The 25,235-nt window shown below is 49.1% G+C and overlaps 1 protein-coding gene across 1 annotated transcript in view; it reads right to left on the bottom strand.

The window, feature by feature from the left end:
* MCOLN3 (mucolipin TRP cation channel 3) overlaps positions 1-25,235 on the bottom strand; it is a 589,861-nt gene that overhangs the window by 181,007 nt on the left and 383,619 nt on the right. The window contains exons 8-9 of the mRNA XM_085602079.1: positions 13,075-13,187; positions 12,843-12,992 (exon numbers count right to left, since the gene is read on the bottom strand). Of these exons, the coding sequence (XP_085458205.1) occupies positions 12,843-12,992; positions 13,075-13,187 (263 nt within the window). The remainder of the gene's footprint in view (positions 1-12,842; positions 12,993-13,074; positions 13,188-25,235) is intronic.

The following is a 25,235-nucleotide window of genomic DNA, read 5'->3' as shown; positions in this document are numbered from 1 at the left end:
GTTTCTTTTGGGTAGGGGGAAGGAGATTATTTTGTTGAGGTATTGGGGTCCGATGTTTGGAGGCATTTGTAGGCATGGGTGAGTATCTTGAAAGTGACTCTCTTCTCAACAGGGAAGTGTTCGTGTAGAGGAATGCTGAGTATGAGTCTGGTTGTGGTGTTCTGTATGGTCTGGAGCTTGCGGAGCAGAGACTTGCTGATCCCGGCATAGAGGGGGCTACCGTCGTTGAGTCTGCTGGTTATGAGTGCCTGGGTGACGGTCTTTCTTGATTCGGGGGGATCCATTTGAAGGTCTTTCAGAGGATGCAGAGTGAGTTGAAGCAGTTGGAGGCAACGGCGTTGACCTGTCAGGTCATGGAGAGGGAGGAGTCGAGTATGATGCAATGGTTCTGTGCATGGGCGGTGGGGGTGGGAGGGCTGCCGAGGGTGGTGGGCCACCAGGTGTTGTCCCATGGAGTGGGGGAGGGTCAGAGGACGAGGACCTCTGTCTTCTCCTAATTGAGCTTCAGATAGCTGCTACTCATCCAGGATGCGACGTCCTTCATTCCTTCCTGGAAATTTAGTCTGGTGGTGGTGGAGTCCTTGGTGAGGGAGAGGATGAGCTTGGTGTTATCGGTGTAGGATACTATGCTGAGTCTATGCTACCTGACAATGGCAGCGAGGGGAGCCATGTAGATATTGAAATGCGTGGGGCTGAGCGATGATCCTTGGGGAACTCCGCACGTGATTTCTGTGGGTTCGGAGATGAAGGGAGGTAGTCTGATTCTCTGGGTTCTGCTGGTGAGGAACGAGTGAATCCAGTTGAGGGCCGTTCCTTGTATGCCATGCAACTCTATGGTCACCCCACCATACCCCTTCGGTCTAATGTCCAGCTTCAAGAGAGTGACTTTCCCAACAAATTACACTCGTAGAATGCCTTGGGAATGAGTGTAAACTTGGCCTCAGAGTCAAAGAGCATGCTAACTGGGGCATCATTAACTAATACAATCTCCTGAGTGCCATCACTCGTATTTACTGCAATTTGGAGGAGATCAATTTCTTCCACATCCTCCTCAAATAGATCACCTTCTCTGACCTTCTTGTGTTCCTTGTCTGACCGACAGCACTTGGAGACATGACCCATTCATGACTTTTGAGTGGAGCTTGATTTCGATTTAACAACTCTATCCACTACTACCTTAACCTCAGTGTTTTCCTTCTTATCACCTTAAAAATCCCTACGTATGATGTCAACACATGCCTTGGAATGATCATGACTTCTAGCTATTGTAAGAACCTCTTGAAGAGTGGGAGTGTTTTTTTGCCATAAGGCATCTCTCATTTTAACTAGCGCACATCCTAACATGAACTGATCCCTTAAGCGCTCCTCCAAGGCAGAGCCAAAATTACAGGGGGAGGCCAACTTGCTCAAGACGATTATATACTGCTTGACCGACTCATCTTGCCTTTGCATTCTTCTTCCGCAATGACATCGTTCAAGGACAGTACTTACTTTAGGGAGGTAGCGCAAATTCCGTTTTTCGATACAGATTTCGTATTTATTAAGGGTAGCAGAGTCACTGTCAGAGTTCAGGAAGATGTTCAAAGTCTTCAAAGAGAGAGGTTCTCCTCTCTGTGCTCAAGGAAGTACCACAAACATGAGCGTTATGTGAAAACACCTTCTTCCATTTCTGCCAGGAGAGTGGAGGTTAAAAAGAATGGAGACGCAGTTAAGTTTTGCATGGCACAGGCACAGTGTTTAGAATTGAAATGTTAGAAAGTGAATTCCACTGATAAGTGAACTTCAGTGACTAGCAGCAGCTTCAAGCAGAAGATCGGCGGTGGGCACACTCTAATTGGCTGTGCGCATGCATAAACAGGTATGTAGTAGAAACCAAAGGAGCAGAATGCCGTGCAGCAAGAGGAGCGAAATGTCATTAGAGCTGTGCGCACCAGCGATGCGGACAGTGCAAGCGTTGCCATTGGACTGCGCACTGAAGAAACCACCTGTTACTAAATAAGTGAAATTGAGAAAAGTAAGGCGAGCTGTGCGCATCAGCAAGCGGTGTGTGGTTAGAAGGAGCGAAGAAATGACAGGTTACCATACAAGTGAAGCTGTGCACTTCAGAGATAGGACTTTCCCAGCTGTGCGCTCTGACAACGTGGTCAGCTGTGCGCATCAGCGAAGAAGCGACACAAGCGCAGTGAGGGTAAATGCTGGTGCAAACGGGGACACGCCGTAAAGCAGGGTTAGCTGTGCACATCAGCGATTGGACTCCCAGCTGTGCGCGCCAACGAAGTTATCAGCTGTGCAGCAGGAGGAGTGAAATGTAATAGCTGTGTGCATCAGTAAGGTGAGTAAGACAAGCGCTGCCAAGGCAAGCGTGCACAGAGAGGCCAACTGGTCGATGGATCCCTTAAAATTGAATGAATTGCTGCCTCCCAAAAAGGCCGCACGCAATGTGAGAACATTGCGTGGGACGGCGTCACGCAGGCGAGCTATGGACGTCAAAGATGGCAGCCGTGGAATGCAGGAGTGCTCGTGTAGGGACGTGTCAGTGTGGACACGAGCAGGCGTTTCCCCATGTGCCAAAAACATCACGCAATGGGCTGCGCGGGGCTCTTTGCGTGTCCAGGGTCTCCCCAAAATTTGAGCGACCAAAAGCCCAAAAGTGGGAACCACCACCTCCGCAGATGGATAATTTTGGCAGGTGACAGGCAGGCCCCCAGTAGGATAGCTTTTCCTTCTTACTTGGTAGGGTGATGAGCCTTCTTTCTTGAAGATGAATGGTTCCAGGTGGCAAACTCTGGAGGTTTAGGGTACAGCGAGGGATCGCTGACGGCTCACTTTTGGAAGACGTGGGAGCCTGGATGCATGTAAGGTAGGATTCAATGCTTGTTTTTTGGTGTAGTTGTAGCTGTTGGGGTCTCTCGTGTCAGGAAAGCGCAGTGTAGGTAACTCGTCACCAAAATGTGGAAGTGTATCTCTTCTGAAAGCACTGTAGAGGCGTAGTTCAGAGATAAAAGGTTTATTTGAGACAGGAAGTTACAGAGACCCCCATCCAGTAGCTGACTGAGGCTAAGTGACACAACCAGGCATTCCAATCCCTCTGCCTGTCAACCTTACCCACACTCCAGAACATGGAGGTTGTGGAGAACATGAAGTTTCAGGACATCACAAAATCACTTTGTGTACTTCAGACTTTTGTTTTGGCTTACTGTTCACACTCATGATGGACTCATTCTGGGCACCTCCGGCCTCCATGTCAGCAGCTTGTCCATCAGCATGCTCTTCAGCTCCTTTAGCCATTAACACTCGCTTCAGACTAGGGTTTTCTCTCAGCATCCATCTTCTGAGAAATATCTGACTGCGTTTGACATACATCTACCATGTTTAGCTGAGTTGCCGCATCAATAATGGCTCTGGCCGCAGCCGAGGAGCACTGAGCTGGTCCCCCAGAGCGGTCCAATGCCGGGTCTAGCACGCAATTAAGGTCACCACCCCTTATTTGCGATAAAGAGGATGACCCTCCCGGGTGCCCGAACAGCTCATGATAAAACTGCGGATTGTCATAGTTAGGTCCATAAATGTTAACTGTAATCAGGTCCACACTCCACCCCTGAAATCTAGAGATGACAAACCTGCCCTCTGGATCGGTCTCAAGTGCCTCCAATTGTATACCCGACTTAGGGTTGACCCAGGTGAGTATGCCCCTGGCATGTGTACTGAACCCTGCTGCGTGATAGGCACCATGCAAGCGCCGACGCAAAAGAATTTTACTGTCTGGGTAAATGGGACTCCTGTACTAAGGCGATATCAATCTCGTGTCTTGTAAGATAAGCAAACACCTTACGCATCTTTCTAAAATGATTAAGGCCTCTGACATTCCATGTTAGAAAACAAAGCTCTATTACCCTGGCCCTGTGTCATTTCAATCTATGGTAACTAGTGCTGCACTGTCTTTAGCATGAATGCACCTCCAGCAAACGCCTACATTGGAATTATGTACGTACTGTATACACACTGCCCACACAAAAGTAAAAATACAACCCCAATATATCCCCCCCCCCACACACGCTATGCAACCCCCAACTTGGCATAAACAAAATTTCCCAGTCCCCCCAAATATCGGAAATAAATCCAATAAGAATTACAGCATCCAACAAGAAACATTTCTGGCATAACGTCACACAGTGGGTAACACGCAGTGGCTGATGTTTCTTGCTCACTACTTAGGATACCACTAACATCAGTAATAAGACGTAGACATCGGCTCATTATTGAAACAACCATCAGGCAGTTATTAATTAGGCTAAAAAATAAGTTGAAGTAGACCCACTACCGCTGTCTCAGGGACCTCCTCGCCATAGTGGGGCGGGCCAGCCGCAGGCAGCAACTAATCTAAAGTCTCTATATTTGTTCCAGTCCGTGCTGCTCTCTGCCCCAGACCAGCATGTATAGTTATTTCCACAGTAATTGGGCAGCAGGCATCCTTGCGTCACCTCACCCGTACACCAAGCAACAATCCATGATAATCATATCTGTTCATCAAAATATAAAAAACCAAAGTAGAACCATATTAGTCTTGCTCCTCAAAGTCGCCGCCAGTCGCCACAACCAACTCCTCTGTATCTCTTCTCCGCTCGCCAGCCTTGATATACTCCTTGAGAGCCTTCTATAGTGTTTTAGGACCTGTATATTTTTTTGATTTGCCCTCCATGGTGACCCTCAATCTGGCCGGGTACAGCATTGCAAATTCCAAACTGTGCTCATGTAATTGACACTTCAAGGGGGCAAACTGTCACCTCGCCTCGCTTCCTGTACCCTCAAAGTGAAGTCCGGGAAGAGGAGAATCGAGGAGCCCTTGAACTGCAATTCACGTCTCTCCCTTGCCTGCCTCAACGCTGCGTCCCTGTCCCTGTAGTTCAATAACTTAGCGATTACAGGCTGCCGGGGAGCATTAGGTGGGGACCTTGGGCCAAGGGAGCAGTGGGCACGCTCTACGACAAACATGGTTGAGCATGTATTGTGACTCAGAAGTGTCACCAGTAGCTGTTCAACGAATGCCTCCAAGTTGCCCATAGCTGTTAATTCAGGAAGTCCCATGATAGGTATATTGTATCTCCTTGATATAGCTTCTAAATCGTCTGCCTTGTCCTGCAGGGCACTAAGGAGTTTCCCCATCTGTTTGTGGGCGCTACCTGTTTCCATCTGAGCTTCCTCAATCTCGGTCACTCGTCTCTCCGCATATCAAGGCGCTCAGCATGTTTATCCAACCGTTCCGACATACGGTCCATCCTGTAGGCCATAGAGTCGATCTTGCCATCTATGGGAGACAGGCTTTTCTGCATCGCCACTAAGATTTGGCGAATGTCCCCTTCGACCCCCTCCGCAGCATCATTCTGCTCTGCAGGGGCCATGTCAGCGCCCACCACCTTCTGTCTCGCTTTACGCTGCTCAAACTGCAGCTTGGGCTGTGACTTATCCACCTTATCCATAGTTTTTAAGTGTCCCAGTTCCACCACAATTACCACTGGGCTCCCAGCAATGCGTCTCCCAGCTCCCAGTGGAGAGAGGTCACAAATTGATCCTGGCTGCGTACAATTGAGCCCGCAGTGATGGGCAGGGGATCCCCAGATTACCACAAGTCCGCGGGGAGGTATAGCATGCATCCAAGAAGGAGCACACAAGAGGGGGAGGGACCAACCCCCTAGATTGCAAGCAAACCCAAGCAGTCTATATCAATTCCAGTGGAGGGCCAGGGGCGATCCCCAGAGTGTATTCTGACTGCGAGTCGCCAGATAGCAGCTAACTCTCTGCAGAAGTTTCATCTGAGCGCACCCCCTGCCAGCTTAATAGTTCTTTGTAATGCCACTCACCAGAGCCCAGAGGGCCTCCCCTCTCACTCCTCAGCGAACTCAAGTGGGCAGGAGCAGCTATCTCCAAGGCGCTGGCCCCGCAATAGACACTGGAAGGGCGACCGACTCCTGGCCCTCAGCACACCTCTGTCGTTTCCCCGCTTCACAGCGGCAGCAAACACAGGTAGGGGCAGACCTTGCCGCACCCCAGAGGGCGCTCCGCAGACTCCCGCACAGTAGCCGTCAATTATGGTCGACACTCCTCACCACTCCGCAGCCGGATTACAAGCACTCTCCCACCATGCGCGAGAATGAGGATGCAGCTCCGAGGATCCGGTCCGCCTGTCAGCTGCCAGGTAGGGCCGCGCCACATCCCGTAGGTTGCTCGTTGACATCTATGGCAGTCCACGAGGGCTCAGCCGCAATCAGCTCCGGAGTCAGACCACCAGGGGAGGTACTCACAACACTCATTAGCAGAGGCCAGAGCAAGCCCGGAACCCCCGAGGCTGTAGCCGCTCTCTGCTGGAACGAGGCCGCAGCATTCTCTTTCGATGGGCCCTGCTCTGCCGCATTGCTTCTCCACCCTCCAGCAGCCAGTGGGGCACAATGGGCACACAGCTGGGTAGCTCTTCTCAAGTGGTTCCCAGGCCAAAAGCAGGTATGAATTTAGCTGCGCTGATGATGTTGGATTCCTGTTGGATAGTTAGATGGCTAACGGAGCCCTCTTACGATGTGGCCATCTTGAACCCAGGCAAGCTCCACCCCCGAAGATTGGAATTTATTGCACTTTTAAAGGAAATTGTCATGGACAAACAGATACCAAGGATTTCAATTTCGATATGCACTTTAGTATTGGGGTTATTCTTTCAAAGTTACAAACTGAATACACCAGAATTAGCCTTTCTGGAATTGCAAACCCTATTGCATCTAATTATGGGAGTAGCTAGTAAATCATCTTTATTGTATTTATTGTTTATATCACGAGTCACCTATGTAATTAAGGTATTGGCAGTGGTGGGAAAGTGAATGTATATTCCTTATGTTAATGTATAATACTAATGACTATTCAATCAATCAATCAATCAATCAATGCATTTGTAGAGTGCACTACTCACCCGTGAGGGTCTCAAGGCGCTAAGGGCAGGGGCAGCTATAGCTCGAAAAGCCAGGTCTTGAGGCGTCTCCTGAAGGTCAGCAGGTCCTGGGTCTTTCGCAGATGGGCGGGGAGGGTGTTCCATGTCTTTGCGGCGAGGTGGGAGAAGGATCTGCCGCTGGTGGTCATTCGGCGAATGCGTGGGACGGTGGCGAGGGCGAGGTCGGCGGAGCAGAGCTGGCGGTTCGGGGTTTAGAAGGACAGGCGTTCGTTGAGGTATGCTGGTCCGGTGTTGTGGAGTGCTTTGTGAGCATGGGTGAGGAGTTTGAAGGTGATCCTCTTGTCGATCGGGAGCCAGTGCAGCTCTCTTAGGTGGGTGGTGATTTGGCTGTGGCGGGAGTGTCCGAGGATGAGGCGCGCGGAGGCGTTCTGTATGCGTTGGAGTCTTTTCTGGAGTTTGGTCGTGATTCCTGCATAGAGAGCGTTGCCGTAGTCCAGCTGACGAGAGCTTGGGCTACTGTTCTCCTGGTTTTGGTGGGGATCCATCTGTAGACTTTGCGGAGCATTCGGAGGGTGTTGAAGCAGGAGGAGGAGGAGACGGCGTTGACCTGCTGGGTCATAGAGAGCGTTGAGTCCAGAATGAACCCCAGATTGCGTGCGTGGTTAGAGGGTGTCGCTGCAGCTCCCAGCGAGGTGGGCCACCAGGAGTCGTCCCATTCAGAGGGGCTGGAGCCGAGGATGAGGACCTCCGTCTTGTCTGAGTTCAGTTTTAGTTGGCTGGTCTTCATCCAGTCTGCGACGACCTTCATTCCCTCATGGAGGTTGGATTTGGCGATGGCTGGGTCTTTGGTGAGGGAGAGGATCAGCTATGTGTCGTCGGCATATGAGAAGATGTTGAGGTGGTGCGCTCTGAAGATGCTGGCGAGCGGTGCCATGTAGATGTTGAAAAGGGTCGGGCTGAGGGATGAGCCTTGGGGTACACCACAGGTGATCGAGGTGACTTCGGATCGGAACGGTACTCTCTGGGTTCTGCTGGTGAGGAAGGAGGTGATCCAGTCCACGAATCCCTGCGTCAAGGAGACGTGTGCTCAGGGTGTGGTGGCAGACGGTATCGCAGGCAGCCGAGAGGTCCAGGAGGATGAGGGCTGCCGTTTCGCCCCTGTCCAGTATGGTCCTGATGTCGTCAGTGCCGGCTATAAGGGCGGTCTTGGTGCTGTGATTGCTGCGGTAGCCGGATTATGAGGAGTCCAGGATGTTGTTCTCCAGGAAGACGGTCAGTTGTCTGTCGGTGGTCTTCTCGATGACTTTGGCCGGGAACGGGAGCAGAGAGATGGGTCGGAATTTCTTGAGGTCCTTTGGGTCCGCCTTGGGTTTCTTGAGGAGGGCATTGATCTCGACGTGTTTCCAGCTCTCTGGGTAGGTGGTGGTCTCGAAGGAGCTGTTGATGATTTTTCGGAGTTGGGGTGCGATGATGGAGCTTGCCTTATTGAAGATGTGGTGGGGACAGGGGTCGGAGGGTGATCCGGAGTGGATGGTGTTCATGGTTTTGATGGTATCTTCGTCATTGGCGTTCTTCCAGGAGAGCAGAAGGTTGGGGAATTTCGTGGGAGTAGAGTCGGGGGTGTCGTCGTCGTTGTCTGTCATCAGCTCCTGAGTGTCGAAGCTGTTGTGAATGTCTGTGACCTTGCGGTGGAAGAAGGTAGCCAGGCAGTCGTAGAGTTCTTGTGACGATGGGACATAATTGGAGCTGGATCTGGGGGTGGTGAGTTCTTTCACGATGTTGAAGAGCTCTTTGCTGTTGTGTGAGTTGTTGTCGATGTGTTCCTTGAAGGAGTTTCTTTTGGCAGATCGGATGAGTTGGTGGTGTTTGCATCTGGCGTTCGTGAGGGCTGCGTGGTTGTCCGGTGTCTGGTCCTTGCACCATTGCTTCTCGAGTGTTCTGCAGGTGCACTTGGAGTTCTGGAGATTGGCGTTGAACCAGGTGGATCTCGAGTCATTGCGCCTGTTGGAGGGTTTCTTGATCGGGGCGAGGGTGTTGGCGCAGTCGTTGATCCATTGTCTGAAGTTGTGGGCTGCTGTGTCGGTCTCGGAGGGTTCCGGCAGAGGGGCTCGGGCGAGAGTGGCGATGAGCTGGTCTTCGGTGACTTTCTTCCAGTTGCGGTGTGGGGTGCGTTGTGGGTGGTTGTGTGTGGTGGGATTCTCGAAGGAGAAGTGGATGCAGTGGTGGTCGGTCAAGTGGAGTTTGGTGGTGTGGCTGAAGGTGATGTGGTCGCTGGCTCAGAAGATGGGGTCGAGCGTGTGTTCGGCGGAGTGGGTGGGTGTCGTGAAGAGTTATTTGAGTCCAAGGTTGGCGAGGTTGTCAATCAGTGTGGCAGAGTTGTTGTCGTTCTGGAGGTGGAAATTCAGGTCTCCGAGGAGGATGTAGTCTGTGGAGGCGATGGCGTGCGTGCTGATGAGGTCGGCGATGGATTCGCTTAACTGTGGTCGGGGTCACGGGGGTCTGTAGATGAGGGTTCCTCTGAGGTTGGCGTTGTTATTGACGTGGATCTAGAAGTGAAGGTGTTCGGCCATGCTGAGGACGTCTTCGGTGCTTGTTGAGATTCTGATGGTGTTCCTGTGCATGATGGTGATTCTTCCTCCTGGTTTCTTGTTGTTCCTGTGTGTGATCTTGTAGCCGTCCGGGATGGCTATGGCCATGTCCGGTGCCGAGAAGGAGTTCATCCAGGTCTCCGCCAGGAAGGCGACGTCCGGGGTGTGGGAATCTAGCAGGTGCCAGAGTTCGACAGCATGCTTGTGGACTGAGAGGGTATTGAGCAGTATGCAGCTGAGATGGGTGTGGCCTGCAGTGTTGGGGTGGGCCAGATGAGCTGGTGTGCGCTGGCTGGTATAGCTGCAGTTTTGGCAGGTGCAGGGTCCGTGGGTGAACTTCAGGGTGGCCTGGAAGCAGGTGGAGTGTCGGCCGGTGTTGAGTGCATAGAGGTTGTTGGCATCGTAGCAGCGTCAGGTCCTGTGGAGGTCGCAGGAACCAGGGGGTCTAACGCCTGGCGCGGTCCAGGCGCGGTCGGGAGCAGACGGGCTTACCTTTGGTGCGTCTTCGGTGCGCCAGCTGTGCGACCGCACAGCGGTCATCATTTGAAGGGGAGGAGGGAGGGACGAGCAGCTGGGAGGTAGGAGCAGGGCGGGAGGGGAGGGGTCAGAGGAAGACGGCTGGAAGAATACGAGGGGGAACAGTCAGGGAATAAAGTAACAGATAAGAGAAGACAAATAACAGAAGGCAGTACCGGCGAGAAAAACTGCAGAAAACGAGGACAGCACCAGGCAAAATGCCGTGATCAACGCGGTGATCGTCCCTCAGGGAGAAGATACCAGGGCAGGCTCGAACCCTGAACAGGAGGGCTGGCTGGGCGCGAGGTGGCGCAAAGCACCGCTGAGCTGCTGGGGAGCTGAGGGGAGAGTGAGATCCTTGGACTGAGGACTATTAAGCATGCTGAATCACAAACTCGATTTCTAACATCAACTTTACAATTGATCATGGCTGATCTCCATTTTTTACCATCCACTGCAATCTTAACCCATTATTCCTGACAAAATCTTTATAGACCTATTACCTTTTGACCGCCTGTGAGAAAACAAATTTCTCACAGAATGTTTTCACGTGTGCCTTAAATCTGATCAATTCTTACTCTTTTATCAAATTGAAATATGAGGCCTAATATAAAACTCAGATACATATGAAAAATCCCAAACTCACATACACGAATACACTATGGGGTAGATTTACAAGCCCCTTGCGACACTTTTACGCCGCCCTTGCATCAATTTGTGATGCAGCGGCGGCGTAAACTATGCGCCACGTTGCAACCTATTTACAGCGTGACTCATCTAGGCAGATGCATCACGTTGTAAAGCCCTGCGCCACATGAAACCTGCGTCAGGTGTCATGTGGGCGTTCTGTCGCAGGGTGGGCGTTCCCTCGCAGGAAAGCCCCGTAAAACTGACGCAGTGACATCTTCTGCTGCTGCTGCTGTGTCAAATCCTTACGCCTGCTTAAAGCAGGCGTAAGGAGTGACACACCACGTTAAGTATGGGCGACCCCTGTGCATTGCAGGAGTTGCATCGCGCTTGCGACCCGACTCCAGCAATGCACCGCCCGTACGCCACAAGATGCGTCACGCATCAGCCCCTCCTTGCACCATGGTGCGCCTCATTGTAAATGCGACGCATCCGTGGTGGCGCAAGGGGGGGATTGCGTGACGCATCTGTTCTGGCGCATCCCTGCTGATTTGCAGAGATGCGCCAGAAGTTGTAAATCTGCCCCTATGTATATAATCATTAGGATTGGGTGCTTCCATTTACAACAGATACAGCCAACCTATAATTGTCAATACACCTAATTATTTAAGAACATAACTGCTTACCCTTATTGACCTCTGGACAGTCTTCAACATGGTCAGTCATTAGTAATTTTAAATAAAACATTCTTTCCCCTACAGCTTTGATTTGCAGTACAAATATTCTGGGAATAATGTTGACTCAAAAAACATGTCAAAACTGTTGTCTACTAAAAAATAGAATGAAAATCGTTTTGGCTACAAATAAAATTGAAAAAATATGCATGATGGGGCACTGGTAAGTGTACTCTACTCAGGGGAAAGGGGGTATCCACATGCTAAAGTTGAGTGAAGCATTTATAGTGAGGTGGGGAAAGGGGTGGAGGACTAGTAAGGGAATCAGGAAAGTGCAGCATTAAGGTGTAGTAGGAGGTTCACATGGTTCAGGGGTTGGTAGCGCTAAGCAGTAGTAAGGGGCTTTCGAGGCTCAGTGAAGAGTAGCATTTAGGGGAATTAACAATTTTTTGGGGTTCAGCTAAGGGTGGCATTAAGGGGTTGATTGGGACTTCTAGGTTTCAGGGATGGATGGATAAAAGGAAGGTACGGGGTTTTCAGTGCTCATGGAAGGGTACTATTAAGAGTTTAGTAGTGTTCAGGGATGGGTAGGAATTGTAGTGTTAAGGGATAATAAGAGGTTTTGGGAGTTCAGAGGAGGGTAGCATTAAAGTGTAGTTCTTGACATTTTAGGTTTTGGGATGATATCGTGCAAAGGTAGTAGTGGATTTGTAGGGTTCAGGGGAGGCTAGCATTGAGGGGACATAAAGGGTTTTAGGTTCAGGAAAGGGTAGCAGTAAGGATAGTAAGGTTTTTAGGGGGGTTCAGCGTAGGGTTGCATTAAGGGTAGTAAGGGTTTTTAGGACTATGGGATGGTGCTGAAATGTTTATTTTCGTTAACTTATAAAGCTCAAAATTCAATAGGTAGGTTTTTTTTAGAATGTAGGGGTAGTAAGAGGTTAGTCCTAGTAGGATTCTGTAATTGGTAGCCCTAAGGGGTAGTAAAAGTGGTTTTTTACGGTTCAGGGGTTTTAAAAGATCAGGGATGTGAAGCATTATTGAAAGATGGAATTTTATTACCGCAACAATTTAGTCTGTGGCTGCCCATGGAAAGACACTCTGAAGAGAGTCCATATGAAGCAGAAACAAAAGATTTAATTCAGCATCTATAGAACATGCACTAACAGTGAGCATCTGCATACTTTTTTCTGAACATGCAATACATTAATTTATTGCTGTTTAGAGGATGGCAATAAAGTAGGCCAAAATCTGAAAATACAACCCTGATGACACAGGCATCTCATCCTCAATAAAAACTGGTCATGGGAATTTTGAGAAGTGAAAATGCAGCCTGTGAATGCGCTTTGAAATGTTCCACATTATGCAATGCTATATTTTTTACTTTTTTAAAATTAATTCCCAATAGCATATTTAGCACTGATAATATATATGAGTGTAACAATTGAACTATATGAGTAGCATTTAGTTTTTAACTGTTAGAAATTATAATGCTTTTATGCTACTTACCCTGACTTGTATTTCCATCTTCAGAACTGAACCAATTATTGTTAAAATATCGCTAACAATAATAAGAATGTACCACCCATTGATGAATTCCATTTGATCACTCCAGGACACACTTCTTTTGTAATGATGTTCAAAGAATTTCACAAAATCCTTAAAATATTTAGAAAAACAGTTATTAGCTACAGTAGGATATTCGATTCATAAAGGTCAGGAAAGACAAACATTTACTCACTCTCTGGAGTAGAATTCCTTTCACCACCGATCGTGTGCACAGGATTAGTGAAGACAGGCAAACTGTGATCACAAATGCATCAAAAATCATCAAGTAATGAGTATTCTTCCGGACTTTAAAAGGAAAAAAGAAAAATAAGATTAAAAAAAGTAGTCCTAAAAGTCAGTTGTTATATCCACTCCATACTTAACAGTTTTAAAAAATGTGTACCTTCACATTATAGTCACATATTGTTATTTTAAACAAAAGTATTCAGATATAAAGACCTCCTTTTACATTTTAGGTAAATTCACCTTAAAGAAACATTTTCCTCTCAGTTGCTTCCTTAGATATTTACAGTGTAGATTAATTATGTCCCCTTTTAGAAGCTGGCTAGATCATCACAATAATAATAATAACAATGATAATTTATATAAGGCAAGCCACATCCTGAATTATCCTTTTGCCATTAGTTAGCTGGACATTTCCCTCGTAAAAAACCAATGAAATTCCCCCGTTATAGTTAGTGCAGGCAACTATAACTCACGCGACCGCAATCCTCTGCTGATGACGTCAGATATTACATCACTGATTACATATGTGTCTTTCTGAAAAATAAATATTTGTAATATATGTATAGCTAAAGATTAATGGAAGAAGACATGGGTAAATAGGTGTCTAAATACAGTGATGTAATATCTGACGTCATCAGCACTGAGCGTCCACGATGCGCGCACGGTGCACGCACCCCGTGCTTTTTCGTCAAAAAAATAAATGTTTTTTTCACCCTTGGGGGTCCTTCAGTGACCCCCAGACAAAGGCAAGGGGGTCAGGAACTGTCCATCCTGCCCCCTTTTCACGTTCTCCACCTTTGTTTTTCACTGCCTCAGACTGCGAGAGACAAAATGGCGGCCGACACTTCCTCATTTCGACCGATTCGAATGTTTACTGACATCTAACAACCAATCAGAATTGCGCTCACGCGCGGTGCGCGCTTATAGATATATATGTACTTTTAACTGAAATTTTCTCTGGAACTACTGAACAGATTGACTCCAGATATTCAAAAGGCACATCCCTGACCTGAGGACTACCTCTCTGCCAAATTTCAAGTAATTCTGTTCAGCCGTTCGGGCTGTACCTTGGACTAAAGGTCCCTATGGAAAAATGCATGGGGAAAACGCGTTTTGGGACCCCCTTTTTTCTCGGCCCCCGCTTGACTAATCACCCCGAGACTTTCAGGGTAGGAGCGGAGCGGAGCGCCCCACCTATTTTGAAAAATTCGCGAGGATTCGTCAACGGGCGCCAAAGTTATTCAAAATAGAATTTTCAGATTTCCTATGGAAACACGGTCCTAACTATAACTATCTACTGGCGACCGCCAGTAGATAATATATGTATATATATATATATAATGTTAATTTTCATTATCTTTGAAATCACGGAAGCAAATTTAACATAAGAGGAAAGTATTCAAATTAAGATTAGGGTGATGACTGGGGTTAGGAATAAGGATATTGCGATGCATCTTCAGCTGTTTTAAATTTGCAGTGTTTAGTCATTGTAGGAGTCTAATGTTATTTCAAATATTTCTCATGATCCTTTCTTCATAATGTTTTACTATTAATGTACCTCGTAGTTTGTGTTTTTTACACATAACACTGCAGGCATCATTAGCTTCCTGAATGATTCTCATTTAATCAATTTTGGAAGAATAAGGGCATACTGATTAGTACTAGGAATCCGAATGTTGACCTGCCCTTAGACCTCTGACACCCTTATGCATCAAGCCAAAATCCAGTCGGTAAAATACCGATTCGGTAATAGCTCCCGGTATTGTGTGAAAAATACCCAATCCCCATGCATCAACCCAAAACCCGAGCAAATAACAAATCGCTAAATAAATAACCTCGAACATACCGAATCGCTAATACCCAAAATGCTAATTTACCGAATCGCTAAATACCGAATTCGCAATTACCAAAATCACTATTAGCTCCCGGAAATTGCCAATAGCAAATAACGAATCGCACCCCAATGCAACAAAACTCGCTAATAACGAAAATCCCAAAAATCGCTATTTTGCCAGAGCTAAATAAGGGGAATCAAAACCTGGAGGTAAAGTCACAAAAAAAAAAAAAGGAAAAAAAAAAAAATCTTCCTACATGTGCAAATGATTGAGGCAATCACTAAACCCTTAAATGTGGCCCAGGAGACCCTGTTGGCTCCCACAAAATGGCTGCCCTCTACGTGCTTGCAAGGAGGATGCGGATCAATGCAGCAGGACAGCGCAGGAGAAGGGTCCAGGAGCGAGTGTTCAGACTGCGCATAACCCTGCTCGGCCAGAATGAGGACGAGGTGTACCAGAAGTTTCGCCTCAATCGCGCTATGATCATGCGCCTGATTGCAGACCTGGAACCATTACTGCAGCACCAGACACACAGGACAAATGCTATCCCTGCGCACGTTCAGGTCCTATGCAGCCTGCACCTACTGGCCTCAGGGAGTTTCCAGGGGGTAATTGCGGTTGCCGGAGGTGTTTCGCAAAGCGCACTGTCACGCTTCTTCAAAAAATTCCTAGATGCCATGCTGACAATGCTCCACACACACATCAGCTTCCCCACAACCCCACAGCAGTTGGACCGCACCAAACAGGCATTCTACCAGGTGGCACAATTTCCACATGTGATTGGATGCATCGACTGCACGCATATCCCCATATGTCCTCCGTCAGCAAATGAGTACCTTTTCAGGAACCGCAAGTCATACCACTCGATCAACGTGCAGGTTGTGTGCGATGCCAACAACATCATAACGGACCTAGTGGCACAATTCCCAGGGAGCACACACGACTCATACATCTTCCGCAACAGTGGAATGCACAGGCGACTACTCAAGGGAGAATTTGGAGAGGGACTCCTGTTAGGTACGTAGAACTACGCTTCCCCACACCAACACCACACATGTATGTACATCACCAATGCTAAGTCTATGCTTCTATCTTCTAGGTGACAGTGCTTATGCCCTGCGGGAATACATACTCACCCCATACCTAAATCCAGCAACCCCGCAGGAACATCGCTACAACGCTGCACACATCAGCACGAGGAATGTGATAGAGCGGACTTTTGGGATTCTCAAGAGCCGCTTCCGTATCCTCCACAAGACTGGCGGCGCCATGCTATACCAACCAGACACATGCTGTCGAATAATTGCTGTATGTGCAATGCTGCACAACATTGCCACCAGAAGGGGGATACCCATGGAGGTGGACAGGGATGACGACCCCCAGGCTGACCAACCACCCGCCCAACGACGACCGGCACACATCCCAAACACAGCAGAGGGCCATAGGAGGCGGACAGACATAATGCAAAATCATTTTTGACCCTGGGTAAAATGAGACATTACAAGTTGGTGTTGGGTGCAACTGTTTAATGCACAGTAGCACTGAGGATTGTGCAACAGAACTAGCATTGTGAATCATGCTCCGATTGCATAAATGTAAATAAAAGGTTCCTTAAAGTCAGGCCTGTGCAAACACAATAATTGGATGGCCATGGTTGCTCCACCATGGACCTGCAGCATGTCCAAATTTCTAGTGGCGCTTGCCACGTACACCAAGCCTCCGCTCAGGTGCATCCAAAGCCTCACCACGGCCTGTCCCCGTGGAGGCACGCGAACTTCGGCGTCCTGGTGCTGGCCTCTGCCAGTGACACGCTGCTGACACTGGAGGCAGCCTCACTGGTGTCATCCCCTCCCAATGCTGCAGCACTGCATGTGCTGCTCTGAAGTTGTTCCACAGCAGTGGTGATGTGTCCCAGTGACTTGGCCACATCACCGCAGAAGTGCCCAAGGTCCACCTGCAGGGAGACTGTGCGGCGTGCCAACACAGCGGTGCAGTTGCTGTGCCGTTGTATGGCCTTGGTAGCGGCGGCAGAACGCAACATTAGCTGCCGGTTACTCCTCCTCTGGGACTCATGGCCCTCCCTGATGGCACGGGTGAGCTCACGTACCTCCTCCCTGAGCTGAGCATTGCCATCAGCAACCGCAGTGGTCTGGTCCCTGACCGCCGTGCCCATGTCCCTGACCGCGGAGCCCATGTCGGTGACTGCTGCAGTCATGGCGCGCATCTCCCTCGCTAGGCGCACGATATTGCAGCTGATGCTAGCCACATGTCTTCCCTGCAGGTTCTGTGTACGCAGCATCCTCTCCTCGATTGCAGAGGTTGTTGGGACATCCTGGTCTGCTGAGGAGACGGAACTGCGACGGGCCCTGTGACGCCGTGCGTGTCTTGAGCCTCCAGGTGGTGCAGCAGGTGGTGTGGATGTGCGCTGCGTGGGTGCCAATTGCGGGGGGGGGGGAGTGCCATCTCCTGCAAGGGCGCAACTTGGTGCCTGTGCCTCTGCGGTATTGTGGCTGTACTAGCTGCAGGCTGTCTTGCTGGTGCCGTTGCTTGTGGCGCAGGTGCTGGTGCCTTGGCTTGTGGCGCAGGTGCTGGTGCCTTGGCTTGTGACACTGGTGCTGGTGCCGTTGATTGTGGCGCTGGTGGAGGTGGTGCTGGTGGGGTGGCAGGTGTTGGCGGTGCGTGCGCATCCTGCGCAGTCTCCTGGTCTGACTCCACGGGTGTCTCAGAAATGATCAGCTGGTCGCTGTCGTCAGAGTCCCCAGGTGATGCATCTGTGTGTGAAACAGTGCATGATTAGTGGGATGATTACACCTACATAGTGTTGTACCCATTAATGTCCCTCTGTGGTCCAACAAATGAACAGTCTACAGCCATGTACAAAATATGTGGTGTGTGCTCAGAGGATTTACGCCTGTACCTGCACTCTGGGCTGACTAGACTACAACTCCCAAGATGCAGTAGTGTCATGTGTGGAGCTGTCTGTGCCAGAGCGGCAGACACAGTGAGATTGGGCTGGGGGCATGGGTATGGATTTACGCTATGCTGGGTGTGGCACAGGCATGCATCTTACCTTGGGCACTTGTGGCTGCGCCGGACGTGTCCATCTGGATCACCCCCACGACGGCTTCCCGCTCTATCGTCCCTTCCACAAGGTCCTCCAGGGCTGTGTTGGATGGTGCAGTGGTTGTTCCGCCTCCAGTCCTTCTTGCCTCCCGGAGCCTCTCAGCAATCCTCTCTTTTGCGTGCTTCCGCAGGTCATACCACCGTTTTTTAAGGTCGTCGATGCTGCGGCTAGTGACGCCAACCGCATTGACCCTCTCACGGATGCGCTGCCAGATGCGCCGCTTCTCGGTCTCAGGCACCTTGAGGGACAGCTTGCCAAAGAGGCGGTCGTGTTTGCTGGACACTCCCTCGATGAGGTACTCCAGCTCCCTGTCCGAAAACTTCTTCTTGCGCTTGCGTGCAGATTCTGCGCTGGATGGCACTTCCTGCGACATGATGGATGTGTGATGTGAATGGCAGAATATGTGTGGCCTCACTCTGCACAGCCTGTCCTTCTTTCCAGCTCCTGTCTGCTCCTCTGTCGAGGCTATGTGGGTGGGGCAGCAGTATTTCCTGGTTGGTGATGTCATCAGCCTGTTCCCGGAGCGACGCGGCAATTTGCGATTTCGCTATTACCGATTCGGTAATAGCTAATTCGGTATTACCGAACTCGCTATTGGCCAAATCGGTATTACCGAACTCGCTATTTGCTAGTGAGGCCGTTTGCGTGCCCCGCTATTAAGGAATCGGTAAATTTAGCGATTTTTAAGGAATCGCTAAATTTCACCGAATCTGTTGATGCATGCCAATTACCGATTCCTTAATGGCGATTCCTTATTTTTCGCTATTAAGGAATCGGTATTAGTTTGGTTGATGCATATGCCCCTGAGTTCTTTAATGGGCACATTCAGTGTACAGAATGTAACAAGGGGAATTTCCAGTCGCAACCTACTTCACTTGATGCATTGCATATCAAACTGGACATTAACCCGCAGGAAACATATCAATGCATCAAGAGTACTTAAACAATAATCACCCTTATGCATCAAGCCAAAATCCAGTCGGTAAAATACCGATTCGTTAATAGCTCCCGGTATTGAGGTAAAAATACCCAATCCCAATGCATCAACCCAAAACCTGAGCAAATAACGAATCGCAAAATAAATAACCGCGAACATACCGAATCGCTAATACCCAAAATGCTAATTTACCGAATCGCTATATACCGAATTAGCAATTACCGAAATCACTATTAGCTCCCGGAAACTGCCAATAGCAAATAACGAATCGCACCCCAATGCAACAAAACTCGCTAATAACGAAAATCCCAAGAATCGCTATTTTGCAAGAGCTAAATAAGGGGAATCCAAACCTGGAGGTAAAGTGGAAAGAAAAAAAAGAAGTAAATGCAAAAAATAAAAATACATGTGCGAATGCTTGAGGCAATCACCAAACCCTTAAATGTGGCCCAGGAGACCCTGTTGGCTCCCACAAAATGGCTGCCCTCTACGTGCTTGCAAGGAGGATGCGGATCAATGCAGCAGGACAGCGCAGGAGAAGGGTCCAGGAGCGAGTATACAGACTGCGCATCACCTTGCTCGGGCAGAATGAGGACGAGGTGTACCAGAAGTACCGCCTCAATCGTGCCATGATCATGCGCCTGATTGCAGACCTGGGACCATTACTGCAGCACCAGACACACAGGACAAATGCTATCCCTGCGCACGTTCAGGTCCTATGCAGCCTGCACCTACTGGCCTCAGGGAGTTTCCAGGGGGAAATTGCGGTGGCCGGAGGTGTGTCACAAAGCGCACTGTCACGCTTCTTCAGGAGATTCCTAGATGCCATGCTGACAATGCTACACACACACATCAGCTTCCCCACAACCCCACAGCAGTTGGACCGCACCAAACAGGCAATCTACCAGGTGGCACAATTCCCACATGTGATTGGATGCATCGACTGCACGCATATCCCCATATGTCCTCCCGCAGCAAATGAGTACATATTCCGGAACCGCAAGTCATACCACTCGATCAACGTGCAGGTTGTGTGCGATGCCAATAACATCATAACGGACCTAGTGGCACAATTCCCAGGGAGCACACACGACTCCTACATCTTCCGCCACAGTGGAATGCACAGGCGACTAATCAACGGAGAATTTGGAGAGGGACTCCTGCTAGGTACGTAGAAATACGCTTCCCCACCCCAACACCACACATGTATGTACATCACCAATGCTAAGTCTATGCTCCTATCTTCTGGGTGACAGTGCCTACGCCCTTCGTGAATACATACTCACCCCATACTTAAATCCTGCAACCCCGCAGGAAAATCGCTACAACGCTGCACACATCAGCACCAGGAATGTGATAGAGCGGACTTTTGGGATTCCCAAGAGCCGCTTCCGAATCCTCCACAAGACTGGCGGCGCCATGCTATACCAACCTGAAACATGCTGCCGGATAATTGCTGTATGTGCAATGCTGCACAACATTGCCACCAGAAGGGGGATACCCATAGAGGTGGACAGGGATGACGACCACCGGGATGACCAACCACCCGCCCAACAACGACAGGCACACATCCCAAACACAGCAGAGGGCCATAGGAGGCGGACATACATAATGCAAAATAATTTTTGAAACATGGGAAAATAAGACATTACAAGTTAGTATGTGGTGCAATTGTTTAATGCACAGTAGCACTGAGGATTGTGCAACAAAACTAGCATTGAAAATCATGCTCCGATTGCATTCATGTAAATAAAAGGTGCCTTAAAGTCAGGCCTGTGCATACACAATAATTGGATGGCCATGGTTGCCCCACCATGGTCCTGCATGCATGTCCAACTATCTAGTGGCGCTTGCCACGTACCCCAAGCCTCCGCTCAGGTGTATCCAATGCCTCACCACGGCCTGTCCCCGTGGAGGCACGCGAACTGCGGCGCCTGGTGCTGGCCTCTGCCAGTGACACGCTGCTGACACTGGAGGCAGCCTCACTTGTGTCATCCCCTCCCAATGCAGCAGCACTGCATGTGCTGCTCTGAAGGTGTTCCACAGCAGTGGTGATGTGTCCCAGTGACTTAGCGACATCCCCGCAGAAGTGCCCAAGGTCCACCTGCAGGGAGACTGTGCGGCGTGCCAACACAGCGGTGCTGTTGCTGTTCCGTGTGATGGCCTTGGTAGCGGCGGCGGAACGCAACATTAGCTGCCGGTGACTCCTCCTCTGGGACTCATGGCCCTCCCTCATGGCACGGGTGAGCTCATGTACCTCCTCCCTGAGCTGAGCATTGCCCTCTGCAACCGCAGTGGTCTGGTCCCTGACCGCCGTGCCCATGTCCCTGACCGCCGTGCCCATGTCGGTGACTGCTGCAGTCATGGCGCGCATCTCCCTCGCAAGGCGCACGATATTGCAGCTATTGCTAGCCACATGTCGTCCCTGCAGGCGCTGTGTACGCAGCATCCTCTCCTCGATTGCAGAGGTTGTTGGGACATCCTGTTCGGCTGAGGAGACGGAACTGCGACGAGCCCTGTGACGCCGTGCGTGTCTTGAGCCTCCAGGTGGTGCATCAGGTGGTGTGTATGTGCGCTACCTGGGTGCCAATTGCGGGGGGGGGGTGTTACCATCTCCTGCAAGGGCGCAACTTGGTGCCTGTGCCTCTGCGCTATTGTGGCTGTACTAGCTGCAGCCTGTTTTGCTGGTGCCGTTGCTTGTGGCGCTGTTGCTGGTGCCTTGGCTAGTGGCGCTGGTGCTGGTGCCTTAGCTTGTGGCACTGGTGCTGGTGCCGTTGATTGTGGCGCTGGTGGAGGTGGTGCTGGTGGGGTGGCAGGTGTTGGCGATGCGTGCGCATCCTGCGCTGTCTCCTGGTCTGACTCGACGGGTGTCTCCGAAATGATCAGCTGGTCGCTGTCATCAGAGTCCCCAGGTGATGCATCTGTGTGTGAAACAGTGCATGGTTAGTGGGATGATTACACCTACATAGTGTTGTACCCATTAATGTCCCTCTGTGGTCCAACAAATGAACAGTCTCCATCCATGTACAACTGATGTGGTGTATGCTCATTGGATTTACGCCTGTACATGCACACTGGGCTGACTAGACTACAACTCCCAAGATGCACTAGTGTCATGTGTGGAGCTGTCTGTGCCAGAGCTGCAGACACAGTGAGATTGGGCTGGGGGCATGGGTATGGATTTACGCTATGCTGGGTGTGGCACAGGCATGCATCTTACCTTGGGCACTTGTGGCTGCGCCGGACGTGTCCATCTGGGTCATCCCCACGACGGCTTCCCGCTCTATCGTCCCTTCCACAAGGTCCTCCAGGGCTGTGTTGGATGGTGCTGTAGATGTGCCGCCTCCAGGCCTGCTAGCCTCCCGGAGCCTCTCCGCAATCCTCTCTTTGGCGCGCTTCCGCAGGTCATACCACCGTTTTTTAAGGTCGTCGATGCTGCGGGTAGTGACGCCAACCGCATTCACCCTCTCACGGATGCGCAGCCAGATGCGCCGCTTCTCTGTCTCAGGCACCTTGAGGGACAGCTTGCCAAAGAGGCGGTCGTGTTTGCTGGAGACTCCCTCGATAAGGTACTCCAGCTCCCTGTCTGAAAACTTCTTCTTGCGCTTGCGTGCAGATTCTGCGCTGGATGGCACTTCCTGCGCCATGATGGATGTCTGATATGATTTGCAGAATCGGTGTGGCCTCACTCTGCACAGGCAGTCTTTCTTCCCAGCTCCTGTCTGCTCCTCTGTCGAGGCTATGTGGGTGGGGCAGCAGTATTTCCTGGTTGGTGATGTCATCTGCACGTTCCCGGCGCGACGCGGCAATTTGCGATTTCGCTATTACCGATTCGGTAATAGCTAACTCGGTATTACCGAACTCGCTATTAGCTAATTCGGTATTACCGAACTCGCTATTTGCTAGTGAGGCCGTTTGCGTGCCCCGCTATTAAGGAATCGGTAAATTTAGCGATTTTTAAGGAATCGCTAAATTTTACCGAATCTGTTGATGCATGCCATTTACCGATTCCTTAATGGCGATTCCTTATTTTTCGCTATTAAGGAATCGGTATTCGTTTGGTTGATGCATATGCCCCAATGTATTTTCAGTCTCCTTTGAACTGTTATGTTTTATCAGCTAGGGTGTGACACAGAACAGCGCACCAATTTCAGTGTCTGCAGGGTTTTGTTTCCAATAGCAGTACTGCAAGAGAGCAGGGGTCACAGGTGTGATTGTGCTGCATATCATTAGAAATCTATCTTTTTTTTCTTTTTGCTAAATTCAAAATATTGAGTAAGTTTACTACTTTTCTGTATTTGCAGTGTGCACTTTTGTAGTAACATACACTTTTGTAGTAAACTTACACTTTTGTAGTATGTCCAGCACTCCGCTGGCACTGAAACACCCTCCCAGAGAAAATAATGGAGGTAGGAACCTACTACAAAAGTGTAAGTTACTTCATGTGCAGTTTGTCAATCCTGAAAAGTAGAACATTTACTCAAACGTTATTACCTACATAAGTGCAATTTCTGAATAGCACTTTGTAGTACATTTTGTAATACTATTATAGTACTACAATGCATAGTTCAAAGTGGAGTTTGTGAATCAGGCCCACCGTATTGCTTTTAAAAAAATATCTGAGTGTATCTTAGTAAGGACATTTACATACCACTTTTTTAAAATTTGCAAATGAATTCCATTCTATTTGATTGATACATTTCAAAATAATATCACACGCTTTCAAAGGCTCTCAATTGTTAATACATAACACTTTTCCATTTGCATTATGTGGCAACCCATCAAAACCACGTTTGTCCCTCTCTTTCATTATGCATCTAATATTCAGAGGCATACCCAGAAGTTGGGCATATTTACTAATTAATTCCATCTAGTCAAGTTCAAAGTTCCAAAATAAAACTACACTGTTTCAAATATTCCTAATTGTTGAGTTCTTAGTGAATAGCATTTACCTATTGCTATCTGTGGTGAACAGTTGTCAGTGCCAATTTCTCGATCTATTTAAGTGCTTCACATCATATGTGTCTCCACATAATGTGAAGCTCCTTTGCCTATGTATTTGTTGTGCACAAAGGTATCAAACGTTTGAGTAAGTTATAATTTTGAGTACGTTTACTACTTCTCTGTATTTGCAGTCTGCACTTTTGTAGTAACATACTCTTTTGTAGTAAACTTACACTTTTGTAGTATGTTCAGCACTCATCTGGTACTGAAACACCCTCCCAGAGAAAATAATGGACGTAGGTACCTACTACAAAAGTATAAGTTACTTCAAGTGCAGTTTGTCAATCCTGAAAAGTAGAACACTTACTGTGAGAAGTTGGCCTGGTATATGCTGGTCACTAGTTAAAGTGGCCACCTTGCACCAGTACAATTCGACTCTTGTGGTAGATAGGTTTAAGACAACCTTTTAAAGAAAGCTATCCTAGTGGTAGCTGTGGAGAGCAGCCTTCAGGCTAAGTCTCTGAGGAATGTAAAGCAGCTTGTTTTACCTTATAATCTCTTGAATTACCAAATGAAAAGACACCACACAGGTATATATATAAAATATATATGTATTTATTTCTAGACACATCTAATAATCTCTTTATGAGATTAGAAGTCAGGAACATATGCACAAATCAATGTTTCACAAAAAATTAAGCACTTATATGGCTGGGGCCCTAGGGGCGTACCAGACCATATACTAAAAAAGAGGTATAGGAAGGATGACTTGAGAAGGGAGAATGCCTAAGGTCTTCAGCAGCGCTGGGGCCTCACTAATCCACCAAAGGCAGGTAAGTAAAGGACCCACGGGAGACGCATGCAGTGTGAGAACACAGCCGCGGATCCCAATAGACTTGAATGGAGCAAGTCGCGGTTGGAATTTTAAAGTTTTAAGATACTTCGGGAGAGTCTACAAGCAAGTCACTTACAGGGTAAGCAGTTCTAGAGCCAACCAACACTGGAGCACCGGAGTGCACAAGTTACCTCACCCAGGGAAGCCGGGTGAATAGGTGTCTTTTGGTGTCGGCGTCGTTTTCAATGGGAGCCACAGAAGACTTGCTGCTTGTGAAGACAGAAGAAGTGTCCGGTGGAATCCAAGGCTGGATTCTGAGGAAAGAAGACCTGAAAGCAGAGGAGACAGTGTTCAAAGTCACTTGCCAGTGACCCGGGCCCAGGAAGATGGATGCCCACAGCAGTTGGGTGATTTCAGGTGATCACGGGTGTCT

This window comes from Triturus cristatus, chromosome 4_2 (assembly GCF_964204655.1).
Source record: "Triturus cristatus chromosome 4_2, aTriCri1.1, whole genome shotgun sequence".
NCBI classification, from domain to species: Eukaryota; Metazoa; Chordata; class Amphibia; order Caudata; family Salamandridae; genus Triturus; species Triturus cristatus.
This window is presented reverse-complemented; position numbering and strand designations above follow the sequence as displayed.